This window comes from Pan paniscus, chromosome 13 (assembly GCF_029289425.2).
Source record: "Pan paniscus chromosome 13, NHGRI_mPanPan1-v2.0_pri, whole genome shotgun sequence".
Taxonomy (NCBI): domain Eukaryota; kingdom Metazoa; phylum Chordata; class Mammalia; order Primates; family Hominidae; genus Pan; species Pan paniscus.
Genome location: NC_073262.2, coordinates 129,389,301 through 129,415,387, shown reverse-complemented (window position 1 = coordinate 129,415,387; position 26,087 = coordinate 129,389,301). Strand labels below are relative to the sequence as shown.

Here is a 26,087-nt window from a genome sequence, read left to right as displayed (position 1 = left end):
TCTTCCCGAGCTCGCCCCCTCCCGTTTTCCCAGACTCCCCTCGTGCTTTCGGGTAGCCACCCAAACACCCCCGCCTGCGCCCGCCGCGGGGATTCCTGCGGGCCGGGGGCGCCCTGGGTGGCGCGCGTGTAGGGAGGCGCTGCGCCGGAGCTGGCGGCCGCGCAGGGGCGCTGTCCTAGCGCTGCGCCTGGGTCGGCGCGGGCGCCGCTGCAGCACGGCTGGGGGGCGGAGAGGGGCGGGCGCGGGGCGGGCTCGGCCCGGAATGTAGAGACCCGGGCGGGAGCCTCCCGGCGGCGGCTGCCCGGCTGCCGAGCGCGGAGGCTCCGTCACGTGTTTTTCTCCTCCGAGTGAGACGGCGGCGCGGTCGGAGGGGGCCGGCGCGCAGAGCCAGACGCCGCCGCTTGTTTTGGTTGGGGCTCTCGGCAACTCTCCGAGGAGGAGGAGGAGGAGGGAGGAGGGGAGAAGTAACTGCAGCGGCAGCGCCTCCCGAGGAACAGGCGTCTTCCCCGAACCCTTCCCAAACCTCCCCCAACGCCTCTCGCCCTTGTCCCCTCCCTTCCTCCCCAGCCGCCTGGAGCGAGGGGCAGGGATGAGCCTGTCCCTCCGGCCGGTCCCCAGCTGTACTGGCTGCCCAGTAGCGTTTCGCATGGAAAAGCCACTTTCTCCGCCCGCCGAGATGGGCCCGGATGGGGGCTGCAGAGGACGCGCCCGCGGGCGGCGGCAGCAGCAGCAGCAGCAGCAGCAGCAGCAACAGCAACAGCAACAGCCGCAGCGCCGCGGTCTCTGCGATTGAGCTGGTATTTGGGCGGCTGGTGGCGGCTGGGACGGTTGGGGGGTGGGAGGAGGCGAAGGAGGAGGAGGGAGAACCCCGTGCAACGTTGGGACTTGGCAACCCGCCTCCCCCTGCCCAAGGATATTTAATTTGCCTCGGGAATCGCTACTTCCAGAGGGGAACTCAGGAGGGAAGGCGCGCGCGCGCGCGCTCCTGGAGGGGCACGGCAGGGACCCCCGACTGTCGCCTCCCTGTGCCGGACTCCAGCCGGGGCGACGAGAGATGCATCTTCGCTCCTTCCTGGTGGCGGCGGCGGCTGAGAGGAGACTTGGCTCTCGGAGGATCGGGGCTGCCCTCACCCCGGACGCACTGCCTCCCCGCCGGGCGTGAAGCGCCCGAAAACTCCGGTCGGGCTCTCTCCTTGGCTCAGCAGCTGCGTCCTCCTTCAGCTGCCCCTCCCCGGCGCGGGGGGCGGCGTGGATTTCAGAGTCGGGGTTTCTGCTGCCTCCAGCCCTGTTTGCATGTGCGGGGCCGCGGCGAGGAGCCTCCGCCCCCCACCCGGTTGTTTTTCGGCGCCTCCCTCTGCTCAGCGGCGGTGGTGGCGGTGGCAGCATGGCGAGCCCTCCGGAGAGCGATGGCTTCTCGGACGTGCGCAAGGTGGGCTACCTGCGCAAACCCAAGAGCATGCACAAACGCTTCTTCGTACTGCGCGCGGCCAGCGAGGCTGGGGGCCCGGCGCGCCTCGAGTACTACGAGAACGAGAAGAAGTGGCGGCACAAGTCGAGCGCCCCCAAACGCTCGATCCCCCTTGAGAGCTGCTTCAACATCAACAAGCGGGCTGACTCCAAGAACAAGCACCTGGTGGCTCTCTACACCCGGGACGAGCACTTTGCCATCGCGGCGGACAGCGAGGCCGAGCAAGACAGCTGGTACCAGGCTCTCCTACAGCTGCACAACCGTGCTAAGGGCCACCACGACGGAGCTGCGGCCCTCGGGGCGGGAGGTGGTGGGGGCAGCTGCAGCGGCAGCTCCGGCCTTGGTGAGGCTGGGGAGGACTTGAGCTACGGTGACGTGCCCCCAGGACCCGCATTCAAAGAGGTCTGGCAAGTGATCCTGAAGCCCAAGGGCCTGGGTCAGACAAAGAACCTGATTGGTATCTACCGCCTTTGCCTGACCAGCAAGACCATCAGCTTCGTGAAGCTGAACTCGGAGGCAGCGGCCGTGGTGCTGCAGCTGATGAACATCAGGCGCTGTGGCCACTCGGAAAACTTCTTCTTCATCGAGGTGGGCCGTTCTGCCGTGACGGGGCCCGGGGAGTTCTGGATGCAGGTGGATGACTCTGTGGTGGCCCAGAACATGCACGAGACCATCCTGGAGGCCATGCGGGCCATGAGTGATGAGTTCCGCCCTCGCAGCAAGAGCCAGTCCTCGTCCAACTGCTCTAACCCCATCAGCGTCCCCCTGCGCCGGCACCATCTCAACAATCCCCCGCCCAGCCAGGTGGGGCTGACCCGCCGATCGCGCACTGAGAGCATCACCGCCACCTCCCCGGCCAGCATGGTGGGCGGGAAGCCAGGCTCCTTCCGTGTCCGCGCCTCCAGTGACGGCGAAGGCACCATGTCCCGCCCAGCCTCGGTGGACGGCAGCCCTGTGAGTCCCAGCACCAACAGAACCCACGCCCACCGGCATCGGGGCAGCGCCCGGCTGCACCCCCCGCTCAACCACAGCCGCTCCATCCCCATGCCGGCTTCCCGCTGCTCGCCTTCGGCCACCAGCCCGGTCAGTCTGTCGTCCAGTAGCACCAGTGGCCATGGCTCCACCTCGGATTGTCTCTTCCCACGGCGATCTAGTGCTTCGGTGTCTGGTTCCCCCAGCGATGGCGGTTTCATCTCCTCGGATGAGTATGGCTCCAGTCCCTGCGATTTCCGGAGTTCCTTCCGCAGTGTCACTCCGGATTCCCTGGGCCACACCCCACCAGCCCGCGGTGAGGAGGAGCTAAGCAACTATATCTGCATGGGTGGTAAGGGGCCCTCCACCCTGACCGCCCCCAACGGTCACTACATTTTGTCTCGGGGTGGCAATGGCCACCGCTGCACCCCAGGAACAGGCTTGGGCACGAGTCCAGCCTTGGCTGGGGATGAAGCAGCCAGTGCTGCAGATCTGGATAATCGGTTCCGAAAGAGAACTCACTCGGCAGGCACATCCCCTACCATTACCCACCAGAAGACCCCGTCCCAGTCCTCAGTGGCTTCCATTGAGGAGTACACAGAGATGATGCCTGCCTACCCACCAGGAGGTGGCAGTGGAGGCCGACTGCCGGGACACAGGCACTCCGCCTTCGTGCCCACCCACTCCTACCCAGAGGAGGGTCTGGAAATGCACCCCTTGGAGCGTCGGGGGGGGCACCACCGCCCAGACAGCTCCACCCTCCACACGGATGATGGCTACATGCCCATGTCCCCAGGGGTGGCCCCAGTGCCCAGCGGCCGAAAGGGCAGTGGAGACTATATGCCCATGAGCCCCAAGAGCGTATCTGCCCCACAGCAGATCATCAATCCCATCAGACGCCATCCCCAGAGAGTGGACCCCAATGGCTACATGATGATGTCCCCCAGCGGCGGCTGCTCTCCTGACATTGGAGGTGGCCCCAGCAGCAGCAGCAGCAGCAATGCCGTCCCTTCCGGGACCAGCTATGGAAAGCTGTGGACAAACGGGGTAGGGGGCCACCACTCTCATGTCTTGCCTCACCCCAAACCCCCAGTGGAGAGCAGCGGTGGTAAGCTCTTACCTTGCACAGGTGACTACATGAACATGTCACCAGTGGGGGACTCCAACACCAGCAGCCCCTCCGACTGCTACTACGGCCCTGAGGACCCCCAGCACAAGCCAGTCCTCTCCTACTACTCATTGCCAAGATCCTTTAAGCACACCCAGCGCCCCGGGGAGCCGGAGGAGGGTGCCCGGCATCAGCACCTCCGCCTTTCCACTAGCTCTGGTCGCCTTCTCTATGCTGCAACAGCGGATGATTCTTCCTCTTCCACCAGCAGCGACAGCCTGGGTGGGGGATACTGCGGGGCTAGGCTGGAGCCCAGCCTTCCACATCCCCACCATCAGGTTCTGCAGCCCCATCTGCCTCGAAAGGTGGACACAGCTGCTCAGACCAATAGCCGCCTGGCCCGGCCCACGAGGCTGTCCCTGGGGGATCCCAAGGCCAGCACCTTACCTCGGGCCCGAGAGCAGCAGCAGCAGCAGCCCTTGCTGCACCCTCCAGAGCCCAAGAGCCCGGGGGAATATGTCAATATTGAATTTGGGAGTGATCAGCCTGGCTACTTGTCTGGCCCGGTGGCTTCCCACAGCTCACCTTCTGTCAGGTGTCCATCCCAGCTCCAGCCAGCTCCCAGAGAGGAAGAGACTGGCACTGAGGAGTACATGAAGATGGACCTGGGGCCGGGCCGGAGGGCAGCTTGGCAGGAGAGCACTGGGGTCGAGATGGGCAGACTGGGCCCTGTACCTCCCGGGGCTGCTAGCATTTGCAGGCCTACCCGGGCAGTGCCCAGCAGCCGGGGTGACTACATGACCATGCAGATGAGTTGTCCCCGTCAGAGCTATGTGGACACCTCGCCAGCTGCCCCTGTAAGCTATGCTGACATGCGGACAGGCATTGCTGCAGAGGAGGTGAGCCTGCCCAGGGCCACCATGGTTGCTGCCTCCTCATCCTCAGCAGTCTCTGCTTCCCCGACTGGGCCTCAAGGGGCAGCAGAGCTGGCTGCCCACTCGTCCCTGCTGGGGGGCCCACAAGGACCTGGGGGCATGAGCGCCTTCACCCGGGTGAACCTCAGTCCTAACCGCAACCAGAGTGCCAAAGTGATCCGTGCAGACCCACAAGGGTGCCGGCGGAGGCATAGCTCCGAGACTTTCTCCTCAACACCCAGTGCCACCCGGGTGGGCAACACAGTGCCCTTTGGAGCGGGGGCAACAGTAGGGGGCGGTGGCGGTAGCAGCAGCAGCAGCAGCGAGGATGTGAAACGCCACAGCTCTGCTTCCTTTGAGAATGTGTGGCTGAGGCCTGGGGAGCTTGGGGGAGCCCCCAAGGAGCCAGCCCAACTGTGTGGGGCTGCTGGGGGTTTGGAGAATGGTCTTAACTACATAGACCTGGATTTGGTCAAGGACTTCAAACAGTGCCCTCAGGAGTGCACCCCTGAACCGCAGCCTCCCCCACCCCCACCCCCTCATCAACCCCTGGGCAGCGGTGAGAGCAGCTCCACCCGCCGCTCAAGTGAGGATTTAAGCGCCTATGCCAGCATCAGTTTCCAGAAGCAGCCAGAGGACCGTCAGTAGCTCAACTGGACATCACAGCAGGTGCGTTTCATGGTGACAAAGTCAGAAGACAAAACTGCTTTTAACCTTGTGCTTGAATTCTGTTCTTCGCCTCTGCCCCTTCCTGTTCTTTCCCACTGCTTCCTCAGGGAGAATGCACTTACATTCTCAGGGCACACAAGATGCTCACCCCACACTGACATCTGGCAGAGAGTCAAACAAACATGTAGGAGCAGCCACAGGAGGGCTTTTTCGTTTAGTGAAGTAGTTACTGCAGTATTTTTAAAACATATATCCTATGCCAGTTCTGAGGTTTGTAGACTTCCTCCGTAAGAAGCTTGATTTGTTTGTTGAAGTTTTCTTTTCACTATATATTTAGGTTAGCCCCTGGAAGGGACAGTTCTACAAAAAATATTTGTTAACACAGGGGCTAAACCCTTCCTTATCTTAAACTATCTTAATAGTTTCTGGGAGCCCTTAAGGTTGATCTTATCAAGTTGTTCTCTGTACTTTTGTTCTGTGATTTCATAATACTAGGGCAACATAAACAGCAGCGGGAAGCATTGATTTCTATTCATCCTGCCCTAAAAAGATCAGGAGTAAGAGCTTTTTAGAAATACGTATTTAGAGAGAAGTACCTATCTATTTTGTGATCTCTCAAGAAAGTAATTATGGGTGACGTTCTCCTTTTGTTCATGTACCAGGATTTGTGAAATATTATTCACACACCGACCCACCATCCCACGGGCCTGGCCTCTCTCGTACAGGATATGCAGGAAACTCTGTATGTGTCTGGGACCCATTATTAAGAGTTATGGGAGTTCATCCTAGGATGTCTGCCTTATAGTTATCTCTTCTTGCACTGAGACATTACAGATATCATTTGGGGGCTACTATATATCTTCTGTAAAATTACTTTTATTTGTTGAGAAGAATGCATACTAAGTCAGGAACATGCCTTAATTTGTTTTGTTTTGCATTGAGTAGAAGGGCTAAACTGTATACCCTCCACTTCTAGGGTTATTTGCTGCGTGCCTTTAAGTTCAAGAGTAGACACCACAGTAAATGCTGAAAGTTGGCTTTAGGTCTTCTGTGGCTAATGCCGTATTAAAAATGAAAAACATTTGTAATAGGAAATTAGCCTGCCCTTCGTTCTGTTGATCCTGTTTTCTGGTGGTCATAATTGTGGGTAGAAGAGAGTACAGTTTGCAAATAATGTGATGAGTTGGCAATGCAGAAGTTTCCAGCATTTGGAAACACTTTACTCTGACAAACTGATTATCTTGTGAATTTTATCTATGCTCCACAGAATGAGCTTTTAAAAGCACTGATTTTTCTTAATTTGTGTCCATTCATAAGAAATTAATCTGTGCCCTGGTTTCCTATTGACAGGTATTTATTTATCATGTGTTCATAGTCTTCTTAATTCTGTTTCCAATATTTGATCCATATAATTCTCTATTTTATAGAACAAGAAAAAGGTATATGAACACTCAAATGAAGATTTTGGGTGATATGTTACAAAAAGCATTTATTTGATCAGTATTTACTTCAACATTTATTTTCATCATTCACTAGAAGATTTAATTGTGTATATCAACGTCAGTAGTACAAATCTTGTTATATCAAATGATGTTTTTGGGAGTCAGGATCCCTCAACACTTTAAGCATTTGTATTATAAAGTGCCTCATTGGTAAAATAATGAGAATTTGAAGAAAACCAGCCCAGCAGAACTAAAATTTTGGTTTTAAAGGAGATAAAGAGAATAAGTTTTTCTTACTTGTCATCTTAATTTGTTTAGGTTTCTTTTTATAGAGTAGAATAAATGATGTTTGCTCTGAAGAAAATTGATGACCAACTAGAATTTTCATTTTTAAAAAGGGCTTTAAAATAAAATTCTCCTATGTGTTGGATGCATTAAAAAAACAAAAACTCTACAAAATTCTACCCTTAACCTTCTTTGGGAAAATAAAATATTCTGGAATAATCATATAATCCTATTTCTAATAATTCTGGAGTAACAATAGACCATGCTTTGCACAGTGCCAGGAAAATTCTACAATGCGTATTTGAGATGTTTGTGTTGGTGTTTAAAGTGAGGCACCAAATGCTACCTGGCACATTTACATCCTCAATTCTGCTTGCTTGCCTGTGCCCTGTTGAGTCCAAAGATGTTATTCTATAGCTATCTGAAACAGACAGAAGTCAGACCTGTGAGTGGCAAACAGCTTCTGCTCCGAATGAGTATGTGTGTGCAAACATTATTTTCCTCAGCAATTGCTGTCTTTGCTTCTTTTCCTCATTTCTCAGGTAAAACCTGAGACTCGGTGAAAGGAATAGAGGTATGATGAGGCGTGGGCTCTGTTGAAACATCTCGGCTTGTTTAAAATTTTTCATTGTCTGTTAGAGGAGAACACTTGTGAAGCACTGAGCTCAGGAGCTCGACTTGTTGGAAGCCTGTCTGCTTTACCTGTAGTCCAGTGACCTTTTCTGCCTGCCCTTTCTCTTGCATAGCCTCTTAGTTCTGGCTTGCTCGTTTTCTAGTACTATCCCCTGCCATCCCTTTGTTTCCACCTCTTATTTCATGTTCCTGACATTATCCTTTTTTTCTTTTGCTCCTTTTCAGAATTTCGCAGTACTTGTGGCCCACTCTCTGCAGAGAGTAAATTGAGAGCCCAAGAAGCAGGGCAAAAAGAGCCTCTCAGACTCGGTCATAGCAGCCCTGCCACCTTTACCCGGCATCAAATTTATCTTTTAGTTTTGAAACTGCAGCTGACAAAGACACAGACCCCAGCCATGCCTTTTGGGTTCAGTTTTTTTGTTTTTGTCATTCTTTGTTATGCCCTCCCCCTTTAAAAGAAAAAACAAAAAGAAAAAAAACAGAAAAAGACTCTTTCCATTTCTTTTTCATTCAGTTTCCTTTTTTGTGATGTCAAGGATTCCGTACCTCCAAGGTTGCCTCCCCTCCCTCCCTCCCCTTTCCCGAGCCCTGTGGCCTTTTTGGCTGGCGCAAACCCTCTCGGCCCTGGCACTTTCCCTTTTCCGGGTCACCTCCGCTTCCTGCATTCCTTCTCCTCCCTCTTCCGAGCCCCCTTTCGCCCGGGGTGGGGGAATCTGCAGCCAGACCGCCCTCGGGTCTCCCGCCCCCGCCCGTCTCGGGTCATCCAGGGCGGCGGGGCCCCTTCCCGGGCCGCGTGGTCGGCGCTGGCGGGCGAGGCCCCGCCCTCGGGCACAGCCGCGCGGCTCCGGGTCCCGGGCGGGCGGGGCGGTTGGGCGCTGATTGGCCCCCACCACAGCCAATCAGCATGTGAAACGGCTGAGCCGCGGCGGGCGCGGGGCGGGGCTCTCCGCGGGTCCCCTGGCGGTGGTGGCGGGCGGGCGTCCCTGGGCCGCTTTCTGCCACCCTGCCTGGCACCTCTTTCCCGCGGGTGCCCGCAGGCTGAGCCGCAGGCCCCCTCCGCACCGCGCCCGCCGACTGAGGACGTTGTGCCCTCAGCTGTATTCTTGCATTTGGATCAGAATCCTAAGAATGAAAAAGTCCAACCAGCCCACGGACGGGGGCCGGAAACACACACTTGCTCTTATTTTTAATTGAGAAAAATCCAGGCCGTAACCATGTGACGAGCCCCATTTTGTTTCCCTTCTCTCTTTACTACGGTTTACTACGAGGCCACGTTCCTTCGTCTTCCGGTCTCGAGATCCGCGAGCAGGAGGGAGTCCCGCACGTGGCTGCGGGCCTGCGGGCCAGGTGGGGTTGGCCCGCGATTCCTGCCCGCCCCCCTCAACCAAGGGAGGGAGAGAGACCTGCGAGTGCTGCGGATGCCATCGTTTTGGGTCATGGGGGGGAGGGGGAATTCCTTTGGCTTGAAAGTGCCCTAGGCTCCATACACTTTACTGCAAAGCACCTGAGCTAGGTAAGAGCTGGGAAAACGCATCCTCCTGGGCTGTGAGGGAGCTCACAGCGAAATGAAAGACGGACTGCAGCTTGCAGATCCTGAGAACCCGGTGTGACAAGGGTTTGGGTAGTGTGTTCCATAAAGGCTTGGAGGAAATGCTGTGGCGTTCTCAGACACAGATTCATTTTTCCATCATTGACAGTCCCAGTGACAGCTGGGCACATCGATTTTGAAATTTAGGCTGGGCACATCGATTTTGAAAGCTTGCTAGATTTGTGTTGTGTACCCTCCAGTAACCAAAATTATGTGAGATATATTACTACATGGGATGGAAAATGTGTTCAGATTTGGCCTTTCTAAAATAAGGAAAATAAGAAAGAAAAGTGCTATGGGAGTATTTTCTCCTCCTCCTCCTTCCCTCTCAAATAAGCATTTCTCACCAGCCAGCATCCCTCTTGCATCACTGAATCATAAGATCCCAGGGCAGCGCTTTTTCTGAGGGGCCAAGTGAAACATCACAGTTGGAAACGTACCAAGCAGGTGCAAATGTTATGCCCCAAAACTGCTACTGAGCAGTGGGAGAGAGTTTCTCTGTTGTTCCAGAAAAGTTTGAGCAGCTAATAATTTGCTTAATGTTTGCAATTGTTTAGGTATCTTTTTATATTAAAAATAAATCCATAAAATGTTGCATATATTGTAGTCATTTCTCTGAGTTCCCCCTCAATAAATACTATCTCCAGCATTGCCTTACAGGAAGAGACTTGGGATCCAAAGGGCATGCCACCTTTTTTTTTTTTTTAAATCAGAATTCCAGGAAAATAGCTTTGTGCTATCTTAAATGATGCAATGGAAAAAGCAGTTCTTGGGAGCCAGAGATCTTGGGCTCCAACACAGCCTGTGCCCTTCACTAGCAGAGTGACCTTGGGCAAGTCACTTAATTTCTCTGGACCTATTTCTTCATCAGTAACTTGAGGATTTTGTTCTAAATTATTCTAACCTCCTTTGCAGCTCTAAACATAGGAATGTTGTGGAGAAAATGACTGATACTCTTTAATGGGTCAGTTGCAATGAGGATTCTTTCCGAAGAAGCTGTTGACAGGGTCATGATAAAGCATGAGAATAGCCTGTTCTGTCCATTTCTAGCCTTTGGATCAGACATTCTTTATGGACAGACTGGGGCCTGGAAGGAAAACATTGTTTGATTCAGGCCTGACATTAACTTTTCTTGCTTCAAGGGGGCATTTTCGAGTTTTAACAAACCCTAAGACAAACCCTCCTGATCGACCAGCCTAAGCTTTTGGAACCATCTCTAGACTGAATTATGCTCCTCTTCCTTCCGCCTTTTTAAAAATAAAATGTGTGTGGGAATGCAAGGCACCTGCTAGTTCCTACATCCTAAGGTCAGCTCTCAGAAACATCCCACCCCTCCCCACACTATAGAGTAAGCTTTAACCAGTGCACACTGTGGAAATTAACACATGCATCCTGTTGGAAATCACCTCTTTTTCAGGGGTGGTGTGTTTGTGGATAATGTGTCTCATTTGTACCATCAGTGTTCTTCAGTGAGACAGCCATTTAAGTGAATGGTAAGGAAATTTGAGAAGCCAACTGGGGACTATAGGAGGCCTTCCACAATTTTTTGTTTAGCTTTATTTTTCTCTCTTAGGTGTATGAAACAACTCAATATTTCTCTTGCTGGCAAAATTAGTGTTGTCCAGATTTTTTGTGCTTTAGGGTTTTTGATTAGTTAGTTGAGCCAACACTGCTTTTCCAACCCTGTGTTATCTTGACTGTTGAGTTGCCAATATATTCAGAAGCTCCGACCTTTTTTGTCCCTCCATGTGGATTTCACAAGTCATTAAAATAGTCTGTTGCCTCTTAAGAAACTCCACGGACTTATTCTTTTCCAATCCTCTCACTATAATCAGATATGTGTCTTAGCTGAATAGTATATAAATGGTTCCTTTTATTTTGATGGGTTGGTAATTTAGTATATTGGAACATTTCACAGTTTTAAGGTTTTGTTTTGTTTTAAAGAAAGCCATTTCCTCAATTATTTCCTCATGTTACAAAGTTACTGGAAATTGTATTCAAGGAAAACAGCTTCTTGTGAATCATGCTTGAAGCCAGTTTCACACTAAAGATCCTGTAACTTTTTTTCATACTGTACTTTTTTGCATGTAAAATAATAGATCCTGCCTCTACCACATTTATAATTATGTAACTGATTTATTCTTTCGTTACCTTATTAGTCCATAGCTATGCAGCAGACTTTGAGAGCTCTCTTTAAAATGTTATTGAAACATGTTCAGAAAGTGTAATCATATTGAATTTTAACTTAAAATTATATTTTAACGTTAGTATGATATAATAATTGCATACTAATTTCAAACTAATATGACATAGTTACAAAAATTTATTGTAAAGCTTTTTAAGAAGATAGGTTAGTAAGTATCATCTATTTGCTTCTATTTTTGTCTTATACTTTGGAAATGGTAGTATCTCTCCCATTCTTAATTCACAAAAAGGGATAAGATGGATTGGACAAGTATAAGGTACTGTCATGTATGATAAAAGGAACACTTTCCATTTTAATAGTATTCTTGCAGCAGGCTCTGCTATAATCTATTTGTTGAAATAAATTTGCTTGGATAAATGTTATTTGTGCTTATTCAGTGAGCCAGTGATCTTTGAATAATAGAGCTTTGAAAAAGATGTATTTATGTTGAAAAGGCTTTTTGACCCTTTTTCTGTATTTTCCATTGATAATGGCAGTAGAGTTGAATACATGGGTCAGACTATGATTCTAGTTGCAGTTATCTTAAAGCAGAGTAGAGATTTTGTGGTTTTATTACTCTACCAGGAATGTTTTATTGAGTAAGCTGAGTTGGATTGCATTCATTGTATTCCTTTTTAGCATCCCAAGTTTTATAAATATTGCATATTACATATGTATCCTTGCACTCCACTTTTATTGTTGACCAAAGAATACTTTAATGCATGTTCTCTGATCCTCCCTGACATATTTAGGTCATATTGCTGAACAATATCACTTAATCTTGAGAAGTTTTCTCACGTTTGTTGAAATGATCAAAGAGACTTTTTTTTTTGAATATATGTAATGTGGCAAACAAATTATGTTTTGCACAGAAAGTCATGATTTTTACTTTTAGGAAGGATATGATCTAAGTGAGCTAGCAAAATATTAAAAGACATTTATAAACATTTAGCAGTTAGTTAAAGGCCACTGGAATATTGAGTAATTGCTAAGTAGTCAACTATAATTTATCTAATCTTCTCCAATCATCATGTCCCTATTCACTTAAAAATTATTTGGAGGGCTCTATGGATATGAAAAATAATTATGTTTACCCTTGAGTTTTAGGCGTTGTGGGGACAATCAGAAGATCAGAAGATCTTTAATTGTCTTTAATACTATTCAAGCCCACCACCCATTTCTCAACCCTAACATAAATTATCTGCTTTTGTCAAATAGGCCCTAAGCCATTTTTTCTTGTTCTTCCCCTCCCCTTCTTTTACTCAGTAAGCTCTATTGAGCACCTATCATGTTCCAAATAGTACACCTTTTATTGAAAGGGGATGAAGGTAGATTCATGGAAATGGAGGGAAAAATGGTACTGAGAGGAGATCACCAAAGGAGTTACCAAATTTCTTATGACATAAGTTATCCGGGAAAACCAAATCAAGATTCCGATTGTGTAGTTCACAAAAGTTGGCATTTTTCATAAACCTAAAGGGCAAAAGTGCCCATCTAGCTTAAAGGTTTGTATTTTTCTGAATCTTTCTAACCATGGCTTCCTGTCTGACAATACCATCAGCATACTAAATAATCAGGAAGGAACTCTCATTTGGAAGAATGGCCCATTTTTGGATATTAAGCTTGCAAACATAATATTGACAAAAAGCAGGAAAAAAGATATCTTTGCTTTGGATCTTTAGTCCCAGTGAAAGCAACCAGAAGAAGAGGCATCCAGCTGTTAAATGAAGAGGGGTTGAATGTGGACTTGTTATGGGGTGGTCAGTGTTAGGAAACGTGGGGGGAAAGTGGGGGCTACAAAATAAATTTTAAAGTCTTTTCTTGCTATCTTAGCTTTGTTATTCAAGGACTTTTTTCTTTTTTTTCCTTTGGGTGGGTGGTTTTTATTTTTAATGAAGAAAAGGTCCAACACTTTGAACTGTGGTTCCTTGCTTGCTTCTGGCTGCAAGTATAATTGCTTTTGAGATTTTTCTCCCTCTGTTTTGATGATATGCAGTCATGTTTATTTTTAAGTTTGTGGTAGTCTCTTACAGAAACATTTTTTAAAAGTTTTTTTTTTTTAGACTACCAAGTTTTATAATAGCTTGCTGGGTCTCTTCACACTATTTTTTTCTCTATATTTTTGTATAGGTGATACATGTACATGCTATAAGTTTCCAATTTTTTTTGGTTTTTTTTGTTGTTTTTTTTTAAGGTAGAGAGTGAAAAATAAGGCTTCCTCCCACCTTTGTCCCCAGTTTCTCATAGGCCACCATCACTGCTGGGTTTTGTTTATCTTTCCAGAGATAGACTGCTTATAAATTTTGAAGCTTTGTAATAAAAAGTTGGTTAAATGCCCAACTGCTCCAAGTCTTCTATGGAAGAATATGCTCAGATCCCGAATTTCAGCACTTAAAGGGGCACAGCAGATAATACACCTTGTATAACAGACTTACTGGTTTTGTTGTTGTAGTTGTTGTTACTCTTAAAGGGAAAAAAAAGGACACACTACTTTCCATGTCTCTTTTCAATCCTCAGGTTCAAAAAGTTTCTAGTGATCAAATACCATTTGACCCAGCCATCCCATTACTGGGTATATACCCAGAGGACTATAAATCATGCTGCTATAAAGACACATGCACACGTATGTTTATTGCGGCACTATTCACAATAGCAAAGACTTGGAACCAACCCAAATGTCCAACCATGATAGACTGGATTAAGAAAATGTGGCACATATACACCATGGAATACTATACAGCCATAAAAAATGATGAGTTCATGTCCTTTGTAGGGACATGGATGAAATTGGAAATCATCATTCTCAGTAAACTATCGCAAGGACAAAAAACCAAACACCGCATGTTCTCACTCATAGGTGGGAATTGAACAATGAGAACACATGGACACAGGAAGGGGAACATCACACTCTGGGGACTGTTGTGGGGTTGGGGGAGCGGGGAGGGATAGCATTAGGAGATATACCTAATGCTAAATGACGAGTTAATGGGTGCAGCACACCAGCATGGCACATGTATACATATGTAACTAACCTGCACGTTGTGCACATGTACCCTAAAACTTAAAGTATAAAACAAAAAAAAAAAGTTTCTAGTGATTAATCTAGCATAACAGTGAAAGGGGAAAAGCATAGGTTAAAAAATGATCTGGTTTTTCAAGTTAGAAATGTTCAAATTAAGAAATGTGTCTTATTTATTTGTTTATTTATTTTTGTTTGCTTTTTGAGACGGAGTCTCACTCTGTCACCCAGGCTAGAGTGCAGTGACACAATCTTGGCTCACTGCAACCTTCGCCTCCCAGGTTCAAGCCATTCTCCAGCCTCATCCTCCTGAGTAGCTGGGATTACAGGCGTGTGCCACCACACCTGGCTAATTTTTGTATTTTTAGTAGAGACAGGGTTTCACCATGTTGGCCAAACTGGTCTCAGACTCCTGACCTCAAGTGATCCACCCGCCTCAGCCTCCCAAAATACTGGGATTACAGGTGTGAGCCACCACACCTGGCCAGAAAAGTGTCTTAAGTTTTTAAACACCACCAATTTAAATCGTTACTACTTTATTTTCTTTTCCTGTTCACTTTCATGATACTTAGGCATTCATTCTCCCAAGACTGAGTGAATAACTAGTTCTTAATAGGGTATAGTGGGATTAAGTATTAAGGTTAAGGATCTTTTTGAAGACTTTCTGGATACCAATGTCTCATATTTTTCAGTGCTCAAAAGAATTAATGCTTTTTATTGGAATAGTCTTTCAACATTTCAAATTCTGGGAGCAATTTATTTTATACATAAGACTACATACAACTAATTAATGAAATTTATTTACACTAGTGATGTCCTGTCACTTATTTTCTCCAAAGTTATTAACACTGGACAGGAATGGAATAAGGAGAATCTACCCTGTCTCCTAAGGAAAGTGTGTATTGCTGAGATAATTTCTACCTTGAAGCAAAGAGGAGCTTCTCTAGTGGTCAAAAACATTTATGACTGATACCCTGCTATTCTTGCTAATTGTGGTCCAGGAAGAGAATGAATAGAATGGGGTAGCTCTTGTTACAAAATAGAAACTTTCGAGAATGTGGTAACAGATAACATTTGAATTAGAGGCTGGGCGTGGTGGCTCATGCCTGTAATCCCAGCACTTTGGGAGGCCGAGGTGGGTGGATCACCTGAGGTCAGGAGTTCAAGACCAGCCTGGCCATCATGGTGAAACCCCGTCTCTACTAAAAATACAAAAATTAGCTGCACGTGGTGGCAGGCGCCTGTAATCCCAGCTACTTGGGAGGCTGAGGCGGGAGAATCACTTGAACCTGACAGGCAGAGATTGCAGTGAGCCGAGATCACACCCTTGCACTCTAGCCTGAAAGACAAGAGCGAAACTCTATCTAAAAAATAAAAAATAAAATAAAAATAAAAAAATAAAAAAATAACATTTGAATTAGAATCGTCAGTGTTTGATTGTTTTTTTGGTGACTTACCAATAAAAGTATACTAATAGCAGTAGTATTAGTTTTCTTCCAGAATAAAGTAAGGAGGAATGAAATTCATCCATATGAAGGAAATTTTTAAAAAGCTGTTAAAGAGTTTTATATATGAAGCTATCTAGTTTCTCAGGTGTATATATCATTTAGCTTTCAATATGTAACAAACCACAACCAAATAAAGTGCTTTAAAACATCAATCATTTACTAGGTCACAATTCTGTGTGTTGGTAATTTAGGTTGAGTTCAGCTGGGCAGTTCTTCTGCTTGTCTCATCAGGGTAAATGCAGTGGTTCAGTCAGTTGGAGGATTGACTGGGGGCTAGTTGTCTAGGATGCTCTTCCTCACATATCTAGTGGATGATGCTGGCTGTCAGTTGGTGCTTGCTATTGACTGGTCCACGTGTCCCCAGCAGACTGACCCAGTCCTCACGTGGTATTAAACAGGTTCCCAGCAGCAAGAGCAGGGAAGCAATGAATGCATAAATACTTTTCAAGCCTCTGCTTATATCACATTTGCTACTATCCCATTGCCTTAAGCAAGTCACATAGCCACACCCAGCATCAAGGGGATAAAATAGAGATACTATTAGAAAATCCGTATTTTCTGACTTACTGTGATACCATAGTATACTAAATGCAGTTATTTTGTTGTCATTAGTAAATGTTTATCAACTGCATGTTGAACATTTAGAATAAAATTATTCTTAGATGTTTATAGTGAACAGTTCTACCTTTGGGTGAAATATCAGTGATTTCCTTCATACTACTTTTTCTGGAAAAACACGAACACTTATATTCCCTTAAATAAATATTCATTGAGTTTTTCTCTGTGAGCCAGGCAGTGGAGACTGAAATACGTGTGTCCCTGCCTTTGTGGCACTTTACAGGGGGCAAAAATAAACAAGTAAATAAAGAAATATGCTACTGCAAAATGTGGCATGAGGAAGAGGAAGGGCAGAGTGTTATGAAGTAGAATAATGGGCACTACCGTAAATGTAGGGACAGGAAATGATTTCAGAAAATACATAATGTACTTTTATTATTCAGGTTTGTAAAGGAGAAACACATATTTTTATATTACGTGCTTTGTGGGCCAAGTGCAGATTCAGGTCTTGATGGCATCTTTTTAAGAGTTAGATCTCCTTAAGAATACCTCTTATTAGTTGAGTGAAGGCTGAAAGCTCACCCCTAAGTAAAACATTGAAAAATGACTATTGAGGTTTCTAGTAGTAGATGCGGTTGTCTCTATTTTTAGTGCCATTGGTGGATGGTGAAAATATACTATTTGTTCTAGATGTCTACTATGAACTAGGTTAGAGGATTACACTTTGTTTTGTTTTGTTTTGGGACAGAGTCTCACTGTGTTGCCCAGGCTGGCATGCAATGGTGTGATCTTGGCTCGCTGCAGCCTCCGCCTCCTGGATTCCAGCGATTCTCCTACCTCAGCATCTGAGTAGCTGGGATTATGGGTGTGCGCCACCATGCCAGGCTAATTTTTGTATTTTTAGTAGAGACGGGGTTTCACCATGTTGGCCAGGCTGGCCATGAACTCCTGACCTCAAGTGATCTGCCCACCTTGGCCTCCCAAAATGCTGGGATTGCAGGCATGAGCCACAGCACCCAACCAAGGACTATACTTTGTAACAGTCCTCAGGTGGCTCACATAGGACTTGAAAGCAAATATGGTACTGGAAGGGAACCCAGAGCCAGGGGATATCTTCCCACTGTCTCTTTACCAATGACTTACTGCTTGTCCCCACTTACACAACAAACTGAGTCACATGAGAACGGGTGCAGGGCGCTGGGCATTTTGTCGGGGGAGGTGGAGAGCAAGGGCCTAAATGGAGTCAGAGACTTTGAAATGGTTTGAAAGGGCTTTCGCTGCCTGAGCATAAATCTAGATTTGGGTAACACAAAGTTGCTGATTATTGGAAAGCAAATGCAAATGGTTTGCCACATCCTACTCAAAGCAAAGGCAGTACTTTAGTTAACTCTTCACCCAGCTCTCCCATCAGCTACTATTTACATTTTGCTTTTACCAGAATCTCAAATACCGTAAATGTTCCTGAGGTTACAGAACAAAACAAAACAAGACACTGTATAAAATATGTCATGGAGGGGAGCCAAGAGGGAGAGACTGAAAGTTGAACGTGGTGGTATTTATATTGTGATCTTGGCAGCTCCAGTCCACCCCCCTAACCCACCCTTACTAGCTCCCTCTGCCCCCCTTCCCAATTCCAGCATACTCTTTGAACCACAGCTAAACAATAACTTCCTTTCAAAGCGAATCCCATTCCTTCTGGTTAGGTTAAGGAATATTAATATTACATTTTTAAAAGAATGGGTAATAAATTAATTTCTAAAAATATTTTATTTCCACTTGTAGAGTACCCTGGAAGTTACCAAGAGTATAATTAAAACTCCCTTTTGCCCAAACGTGTGTGTGTGTGTGTGTGTGTGTGTGTGTGTGTGTGTGTGTGTATTTAGGGGTGAGGAGGAGGGCTAGGGAGTGGAAACTGCAGTCCAATAAAAAAGGTTACATTCCTAAAACTTGGTCTTTAAAAATATTTTGCAGCCTGAGCCTTTAGTCCCTCACAAGTCCCTACAAAGGCCGACCTTCAGAAAGTGTACAGGCTTGTTGTTTCTTGGGCCTTTGAACTGGGTGAAGAATGTGTCTCAAGATGGAAAAATGAATGGCTGGTGCTTTAGCCTCCAGCTTGAAGCTCGCTGGAGGAATGTTATTGTGTCTTCAAAGCCTGCTTCCCACCACGCTGTATTAGTTAGATGGGCTCATAGAAAGCGTCTTTGCATTATCAAGTACACAACAAAAACCGATACCACCCAATTCGATCTAATTCACTGGCTCCTTTTAGGTGGATTTTTAATTAATGTGTCTCTTCTCTATGAATAGAGCCCTATTCCACGGCTCCCTCCCTACCCCAACTCAGGATTTACTGTTACTCACCACTTTAGGAACCTTCAGCATTTTTCTTTTCTTTTCCTTTTTTGTGGATGGGAAAAATTATTTTTAAAAATAATGGCAGAAGGTGTTTAGGAACAACTCTCTTAGCTGAGAAGAGTTCTGAATGGATTTCCAGTGAAAGTAAGTAAAATTGCATTTGCAATGTAAAATCAATGGCTTTAAATGCATTGACCAGAGAAAATGCCCAAATCTTTTATTAGCTGGGTTCAAGTGTACCAACCACCCTGCCTCTCCTTTTAGTTCAGAAAATTTACCCCTTATTGAAGGATGATGGAAGCAGTAACACCACCTGTCCTTGCTTCAGTTACTGGTTTTATGGCACTCCTTCCTACTAAAAATTGTGAGCTATTTGAGAGTAGGCTCACTCTTCATTTCATGACTCCATTATCCACGTTGGTGCTCACAAAACGCTTGACACATTGAAAACATATTTATCAACAGTTCAGGGAAGAGTCTTGGATCAAGGGAGAGGATGGCTTTAGAAAAGTTTCAAACAAGAACAATAATGTGGATATTTTTTGAGTATCTCAAACCATTTCATTTGTCCAATATTTTAACAATTCAGATTTAACAGTATCAGATATATTAAAAAGTCCATCAAAATTACAAGACTGTTTGTAATCTGGTATGACTGAATATAAAAACTTGGATAAAATTAATTGCAACTTCCTATGTATCTTAAATCTTGGACACTTCCTCCCTTCCCCCAAACCGTTCTTTTGAAGATTGACAGGAACTTTGCTTTGTTTTGACAAGATTTATTTTTGTGCTTCCAACAGTAGCTCATCAACTTTTATTCTACTAGTATAGTTCTTCTGATGTTAATCGTAGCTTACTGATCTAGGTCATAGCATAGCATTTTTACTGACGTTTCAGATATCAAAAACAATGAGAAAATTATTTGAAAAATAAGCATTATATCACAGCTACCTCTATTTTAATTTAATTTAATTTAATTAGTTTGTTTATTTGACATGGAATCTCGCGCTGTTGCCCAGGCTGGAGTACAATGGTGTGATCTTAGCTCACTGCAACCTCTGCTTCCCAGGTTCAAGTGATTCTCCTGCCTCAGCCTCCCAAGTAGCTGGGATTACAGGCACCTGCCACCATGCCCAGCTAATTTTTTGTATTTTTAGTAGAGATGGGGTTTCACCATGTTGGCCAGGCTGGTCTTGAACTCCTGATCTCATGTTTCGCCCACCTCGGCCTCCCAAAGTGCTGGGATTACAGGTATGAGCCACCGCACCCGGCTGCTACCTCTATTTTTAAAAAGAGGTCAGTTAGAAAGTTTGTGATTCATAGATTTCCCTCCTGATGTGTCCCATTGCTCCTCCTTTTTCTTCCTCTTTGTTGCTAATTAGCCCCTCTACTAAAATATGCATAAGGTTTAGGAAAAGGAATTAAATTTAAATGAGTCCATTTTGCCAGTGTAGCCCTTGGTAGGTACTCTGCTAAGATGTTACCTTGGTCTGGAAAACTGAACCTAATTGCTTTGAGACTTTTCCCCTGCATTCCCTGACTTTTGTTTCCACACTTCATTGAGGCTGGACTGGTGTGATGACCAAAGTAATGGAATGTGTATTCTAAACTGGTGTGTCCGCTACTGTAGCAATTGTTTTTAAATATTGTTGGACATTTGAAGTATTGAGCTAAAACTTAGGATCCAAGAACTTTTATAGTACTTACAGCAGAACATTTGTCACATTTGGGTATGAAACCCACAACTCCACAAGATCTGTAATATAAATTAGTTCTATTTTATTTTAAATAAGACTTCAGTTTTATTGGCCCTTCACGGTTGATTCACATTTTTGCTGCTTTCTAAAACTTGAAGATGTGTGTCCTTATAGGTATGTGTCTGGTATTGAGCTAGGCTATTTCTCTTTTCACCAGTGTGGCTGAGTAGATTTGAATGCTCAGTGGAATGAGTCTGGCATTTGGTAGATACTGTTTGTTGTATCTAAATAATGAATGAATGTTGGACGATAGGATTTTAAAGCACAATATGGAAATATACCAGCACCTCATTTATCTGTAGACCAGAATCATATTCTATTCAGGAAAATAAAGTTTTTGTTAACTACATTACTACTGCTAATACTTGGTGGGTATTGAATATTTTCTTAGATTTTTCCATTCATTGCAGAAGTAAGCTGTTGTAATTGCTGAACCTGAAATTTAAAAGAAATCATAACCAATCATGAAGATCTTGGTAGGGAGTCGTTGAAGACTCAAATGGTTGTAGACCTGTCATGAGAGAGCATTCTGGTTAAGTAGTACAATAAGGAGTTAGTGAATTTCTACTGAGTACCAGGCATACTCCTAAGTTCTTGAATTACAACTGTGAAGAAAACAGACAAAACTTCAAGCTTTCTTAGAACTTCCTTTCTTGAGGGCCATGTGAGTGAGAAAGCTATAGAGGACCAACTTCCCCAGGGCACATTTTTGTGATGTAATAGGGCAAATTATAAAAGAGAAGGAAGTAAGAGTTGAAGTTGATGTATATGTGCTTGAGAGAGATTGTCTTACATGAAAGTCAAGATCTGGAACAGGTGACATATTGAGAGAAGGATGTTAGGAGTATGTGGTACATCTGGGAAGCCCTAGAGAAGACTGGGGCTGGCCACAAGTGTGGCCACCTATGTGTACTGGGCATTGGGTGTTGGAGGGAACAGGGATGTCATGAACCATAGCTTATGTTGCAGCTTTGGATGGTAGTAATTTTCACTGGTATTGTTAAGAGTTTTCTTTTTAAGACTATTATGCAAAAGTGGTAATGTATATACTCTAACCTTTCTTTTCCATAAGTTTTTTTTTTGAAAATTCTGTTAGAAAAGTATTTAATGTTTGGGAGGAAAGACTATCTTGAAACTGCTCTTATGTAAAAAGCTTTTACTTTGGTATTGCTGTGTATTTTACAAGTAAAGATCTTCAGGCATATTCCTGTTAAATCCATACATCACAAGAAGAAATCTCACAATTTTAAGGTTGCTTTTTCTAGTGGATAACAGCTTTTATGGTGAGGAAATTCCTTTATCGCTAACTTAAATCCTTCATTTACATGTGAGAGAATTTCCCTCATTCTGATTTTAGTAGTGGTGACAAATAGCCTTTTTTAAAAATCATGAGGCTATAAATTATATTTTATCAGAAGATTTAAATTATAGAAATATACTGTAAAGTACTATTAAGTTCTAAAAACAAATTTAAAATAAAACACGATGACCATATTTAAATATGCAGAAGAATAAATGGAAAAATCATAACCTTGGTACTGCAACTAATCAGTTTGCTAAAAGAGGAAATAAGACAGGAAATGAATTTTCTAAGAAATGCTTAGAAAAAATATTTATAAATAGAAAATATTTTATAATTGATGAGACAATTCTAATTAAACTGACTATGACTTTTCTGGGTTTCAAATACAACATATATTTATTTGCTGAAACTTAATAATAGGGTCAGTGGATTAGTCCATTTTCACACTGCTGATAAAGACAAACCCGAGGCTGGGCAATTTACATAAGAAAGAGGTTTAATTGGGCTTACAGTTCCACCTGGCTGGGGAGGCCTCACAATCATGGCGGAAGGTAAAGAGGAGCAAGTCACATCTTATGTGGATGGAAGCAGGCAAAAAGAGAGCTTGTGCAGAGAAACCCCCGTTTTTAAAACTATCAGATCACATGAGACTCATTCACTATCATGAGAACAGCACAGGAAAGACCCGCCCCATGATTCAATCATCTCCCAAAGGGTCCCTCTCATAACACATGGGAATTATGGGAGCTACAAGATGAGATTTGGATGGGGACACAGAGCCAAGCCATATCAGTGAGTTTCCTCTAAAAGAAATTTTCCATCATCTAACTATTCTATGAAGAACAATAATTCATCAAATACAGTTTACAATTTGGGGTTCTATAAGTGGTAAGGAACTTTAAATAGGTTTGAAAATCCTTTGGAAAACAAAATACCTGAATATTTATATAGTCACCTAAGCTTGTTTTATCATTCATTTTTAACTCAATAGCATTTTTAAAATACACTTTTTAATTTCAGGACAGTTACAGATTTACAGAATTATCGCAAAGACAGTACAGAGATTTACTATGTACCCCATACCTAGTTTCTGCCTTTATTAACATCTTGCATTAGTATGATACATTTGTCACAATGAACTAATGTGACACATTATTATTAACTAAAGTCCATACTTTATTCAGAGTTCCTCAGTTTTCCCCTAATGTCCTTGTTTTTCTGTTCTAGGGTCTCATCCAGGATACCACATGGCATTTAATCATTATATTATGTGTCTCCTTAGGCTGTATCAGTTTCCCAGATTTTTCTGATTTCTTATGACCTTGACAGTTTTGAGGAATAGAATGTCCCTCATTTGGGATTTGTCTGATGTTTTTCTCATGATTAGACTGAGTAATGTGTTTTGGGGATGAAGACCACAAAGAGTCTCACTGTGTTGCCCAGGCTGGAGTGCAGTGGTGTGATCTTGGCTCACTGCAGCCTCCGCCTCCTGGAATCCAGCGATTCTCCTACCTCAGCACCTGAGTAGCTGGGATTATGGGTGTGCACCACCATGCCAGGCTAATTTTTGTATTTTTAGTAGAGACGGGGTTTCACCATGTTGGCCAGACTGGCCATGAACTCCTGACCTCAAGTGATCTGCCCACCTTGGCCTCCCAAAATGCTGGGATTGCAGGCATGAGCCACAGCACCCAACCAAGGATTACACTTTGTAACAGTGCCATTTCATCACCTTGATAGGTGCCATTTCATCACCTATCAAGTGTACCTGTTATCAACAGGATTTCTCAAGGTCGATGTTGACCTTGATAACTTGGCTGAAGGAGTGTTTGTCAGGTTTTTCTGCTATAAATTTAGCCTTTTCCCACCTTTCCATATTGTGCTCTTTGGCAGAAAGTCACAATACACAACCCACAATTAAGGATTGGGCAGTTATCTACCCCCCACCCAAACCACCCCACACTCACACACGATTCTTCTGCACAGGAGATTTGTTTCTTATTTACTTAGTCAATTCTATTTATATTAGTATGGACTCATGGCTGCTTATTTTATACTTCAGGTCATAATCCAGTAACACTTTATTTTGTTGCTCAAATTGTTCCAGCTTTAGCCCTTTCAGTTGGCGCCTGTGTCCCTTTGACATACTCCCATCATTGTGGGTTCTTGCTTTTGTATTTTTTTTGAGCATTCCCTTACTTTTTGACACTCCAATATACTACAGGATCACCTTGTTTATTTCCTGCCCCAGTTCTAAAATCATCAGTTTCTCTAAGGAGCTGCTTCCTTTTATTGGAGAATGTACAGTCTGCCCTCTGTAACCTTGGGTTCTGCATTCATGGATTTCACCAAGCACAAATCAAAACTATTCAAGGAAAAAAAAAGGATAGTTGCATCTTTACTAAACATATACAGACTTTTTCCTTGTCATTATTCCCTAAACAATACGGTATAACACTTATACATAGCAACTACATTGTATTATGTATCATAAGTAATCTAAAGATGATTTACAGTATACCGGAGGATGTGCATAGGTTATATGCAAACACTACACCATTTTATACAAAGGACTTGAGCATCCATGGATTTTGGTAGGCACAGGAATCCTGAAACCAATCCCCCACAGATACCTGATGGACAATTATATTGGAAACTAAGATCTGGGAACTAGCAGTGTTTGTTGCTACTGAGATGTCATTTCTTCTTTGCCTTCTCAGCTGACAGAGCATGGAAATGTATGTGTGTACTAACCCATACATATATACATATCTATAAATATTTCTATATGTAACCATCTGTATCTGTACTAAGCCAAGCATGAATTCACATTGCTGTCTCTAACTCCAATCCATTTCCACATGGACCATTCTCGCCTCCTTGTTTATCTGTCACCTCCCACCTCAACAGTGTGAAGTCTGGCTGCTACTATCCTTGATCCATTTAATTGTTTGTTCAATTTCACTGCATACATATACATAGCAGTTCAGGATTGTTAACTCTAGCCCCATGGGAAACAACTTTATCAACTAGAGTACAATGCTTCCGTCAAGTTTCTTTTGCCTTTAGTCTTATAGGTTCCCCTCATTTCCAGAGTTACTTCGGTCAGCACCTTATTCTCCTACCTCTTTTACTGAAGTCTTTTCATGAATTTATAACACATTTAGATTATTTTGTCACATTCTGCATTCCATCCTGGGATCAGTGACTTCCTAGGTGTATTTTTTTATTTGCATACATTAAAGTTTACTGTTTGTGCTATAAATTCTCTGGGTTTTGACAAATGCTTAATTACTTGTATTCACCATTACAGTATCATGCAGTATAGTATCAAGGCCCTAAAAAATGCTCTGTGCTTCACTTATTCAACCCTTCCTCTCTCTCCCCAACCCCTGGCAATCTCTGATCTGTTTATTGTCTCTATAGTTTTGCCTTTTCCAGAATGTCATAAAATTGGAATCATTATAGTATGAATTCTTATCAGGCTGGCTTCGTTTACTTAGCAATATGCAGTTAAGATTCATCCACATCTTTTGTGGCTTGATTGCTTATTTCTTTTTATTGCTGGTTAATACTCTTGTATGGATGAAACATAGTTTATTTACCTAGACCACCAACCTGTTATGAAATGTTTCTCTACATGTGTTTGAAGACGTTTGTGAAGTCAGGTCTCAGCTTTCCTTTAATACTAAACATTTTTAGGTTTTACTCATCATTCTTATTTTTTAAATCTTCAATTAATTTTGTGGCTCTTTCCCAAACCTTGAATATTTTTTTTTGTTTGCTTGTTTTTTTTACATCATTTTCCTCCCCCAAATTGTCCAACATTCTGTAGTACAGTGTTTCAAACCAACCCCACACTGGACATAGTTGGACATTTGCTTCCCGATTTCCCCATGTTCTCTCCATTTTAATTTGCCCCATGTTAGTGTTTTACTTTTTCAGCGACAGAACTTTATAGGTTATGTACCACCTTGGAACCACTGTGATCATCAGAGCCTTTTTAAGCTCTCTTCCTTGAAGGACAGTTATTTGCATTTTAAAAAACAGATTTATTTGAACCTATCTACCAGTAGTCTTTTTAGAAAAGTATTTTGTGATTTTGATTCAGTATAGACATTTACAACATTTTTATTCTTTCTTACTATAATGGACTCTCAAGTCTCGGGGAATCAAGTTAATGAAGTTCATTGAGGCTTGGCTGTTGTGCTTTCCGGACGTCCAGTGGGAATCTGGAACTGCCTGGACTGCCTGGTCTGTAGAGTAGGAACAGGGCTTTCTCTGTTGGACTACAGGGAATTATCTCTGGGATCATAAGGA

General features: G+C 44.3%; 1 protein-coding gene across 2 annotated transcripts in view; it reads left to right on the top strand.

The window, feature by feature from the left end:
• Positions 1-267: 267 nt before the first annotated feature.
• The window catches only part of IRS1 (insulin receptor substrate 1), a 64,520-nt gene continuing 38,700 nt past the window's right edge, over positions 268-26,087 (top strand). The window contains exons 1-2 of one of the 2 annotated variants that reach the window (XM_008975275.5): positions 274-5,131; positions 7,717-7,978. In XM_008975275.5, the coding sequence (XP_008973523.2) occupies positions 1,385-5,110 (3,726 nt within the window). In that variant the 5' untranslated portion in view covers positions 274-1,384 and the 3' untranslated portion in view covers positions 5,111-5,131; positions 7,717-7,978. Of the gene's footprint in view, positions 5,132-7,716; positions 7,979-26,087 lie in introns of those variants that run through there. The other variant, XM_003821826.6, reaches the window with a different exon arrangement.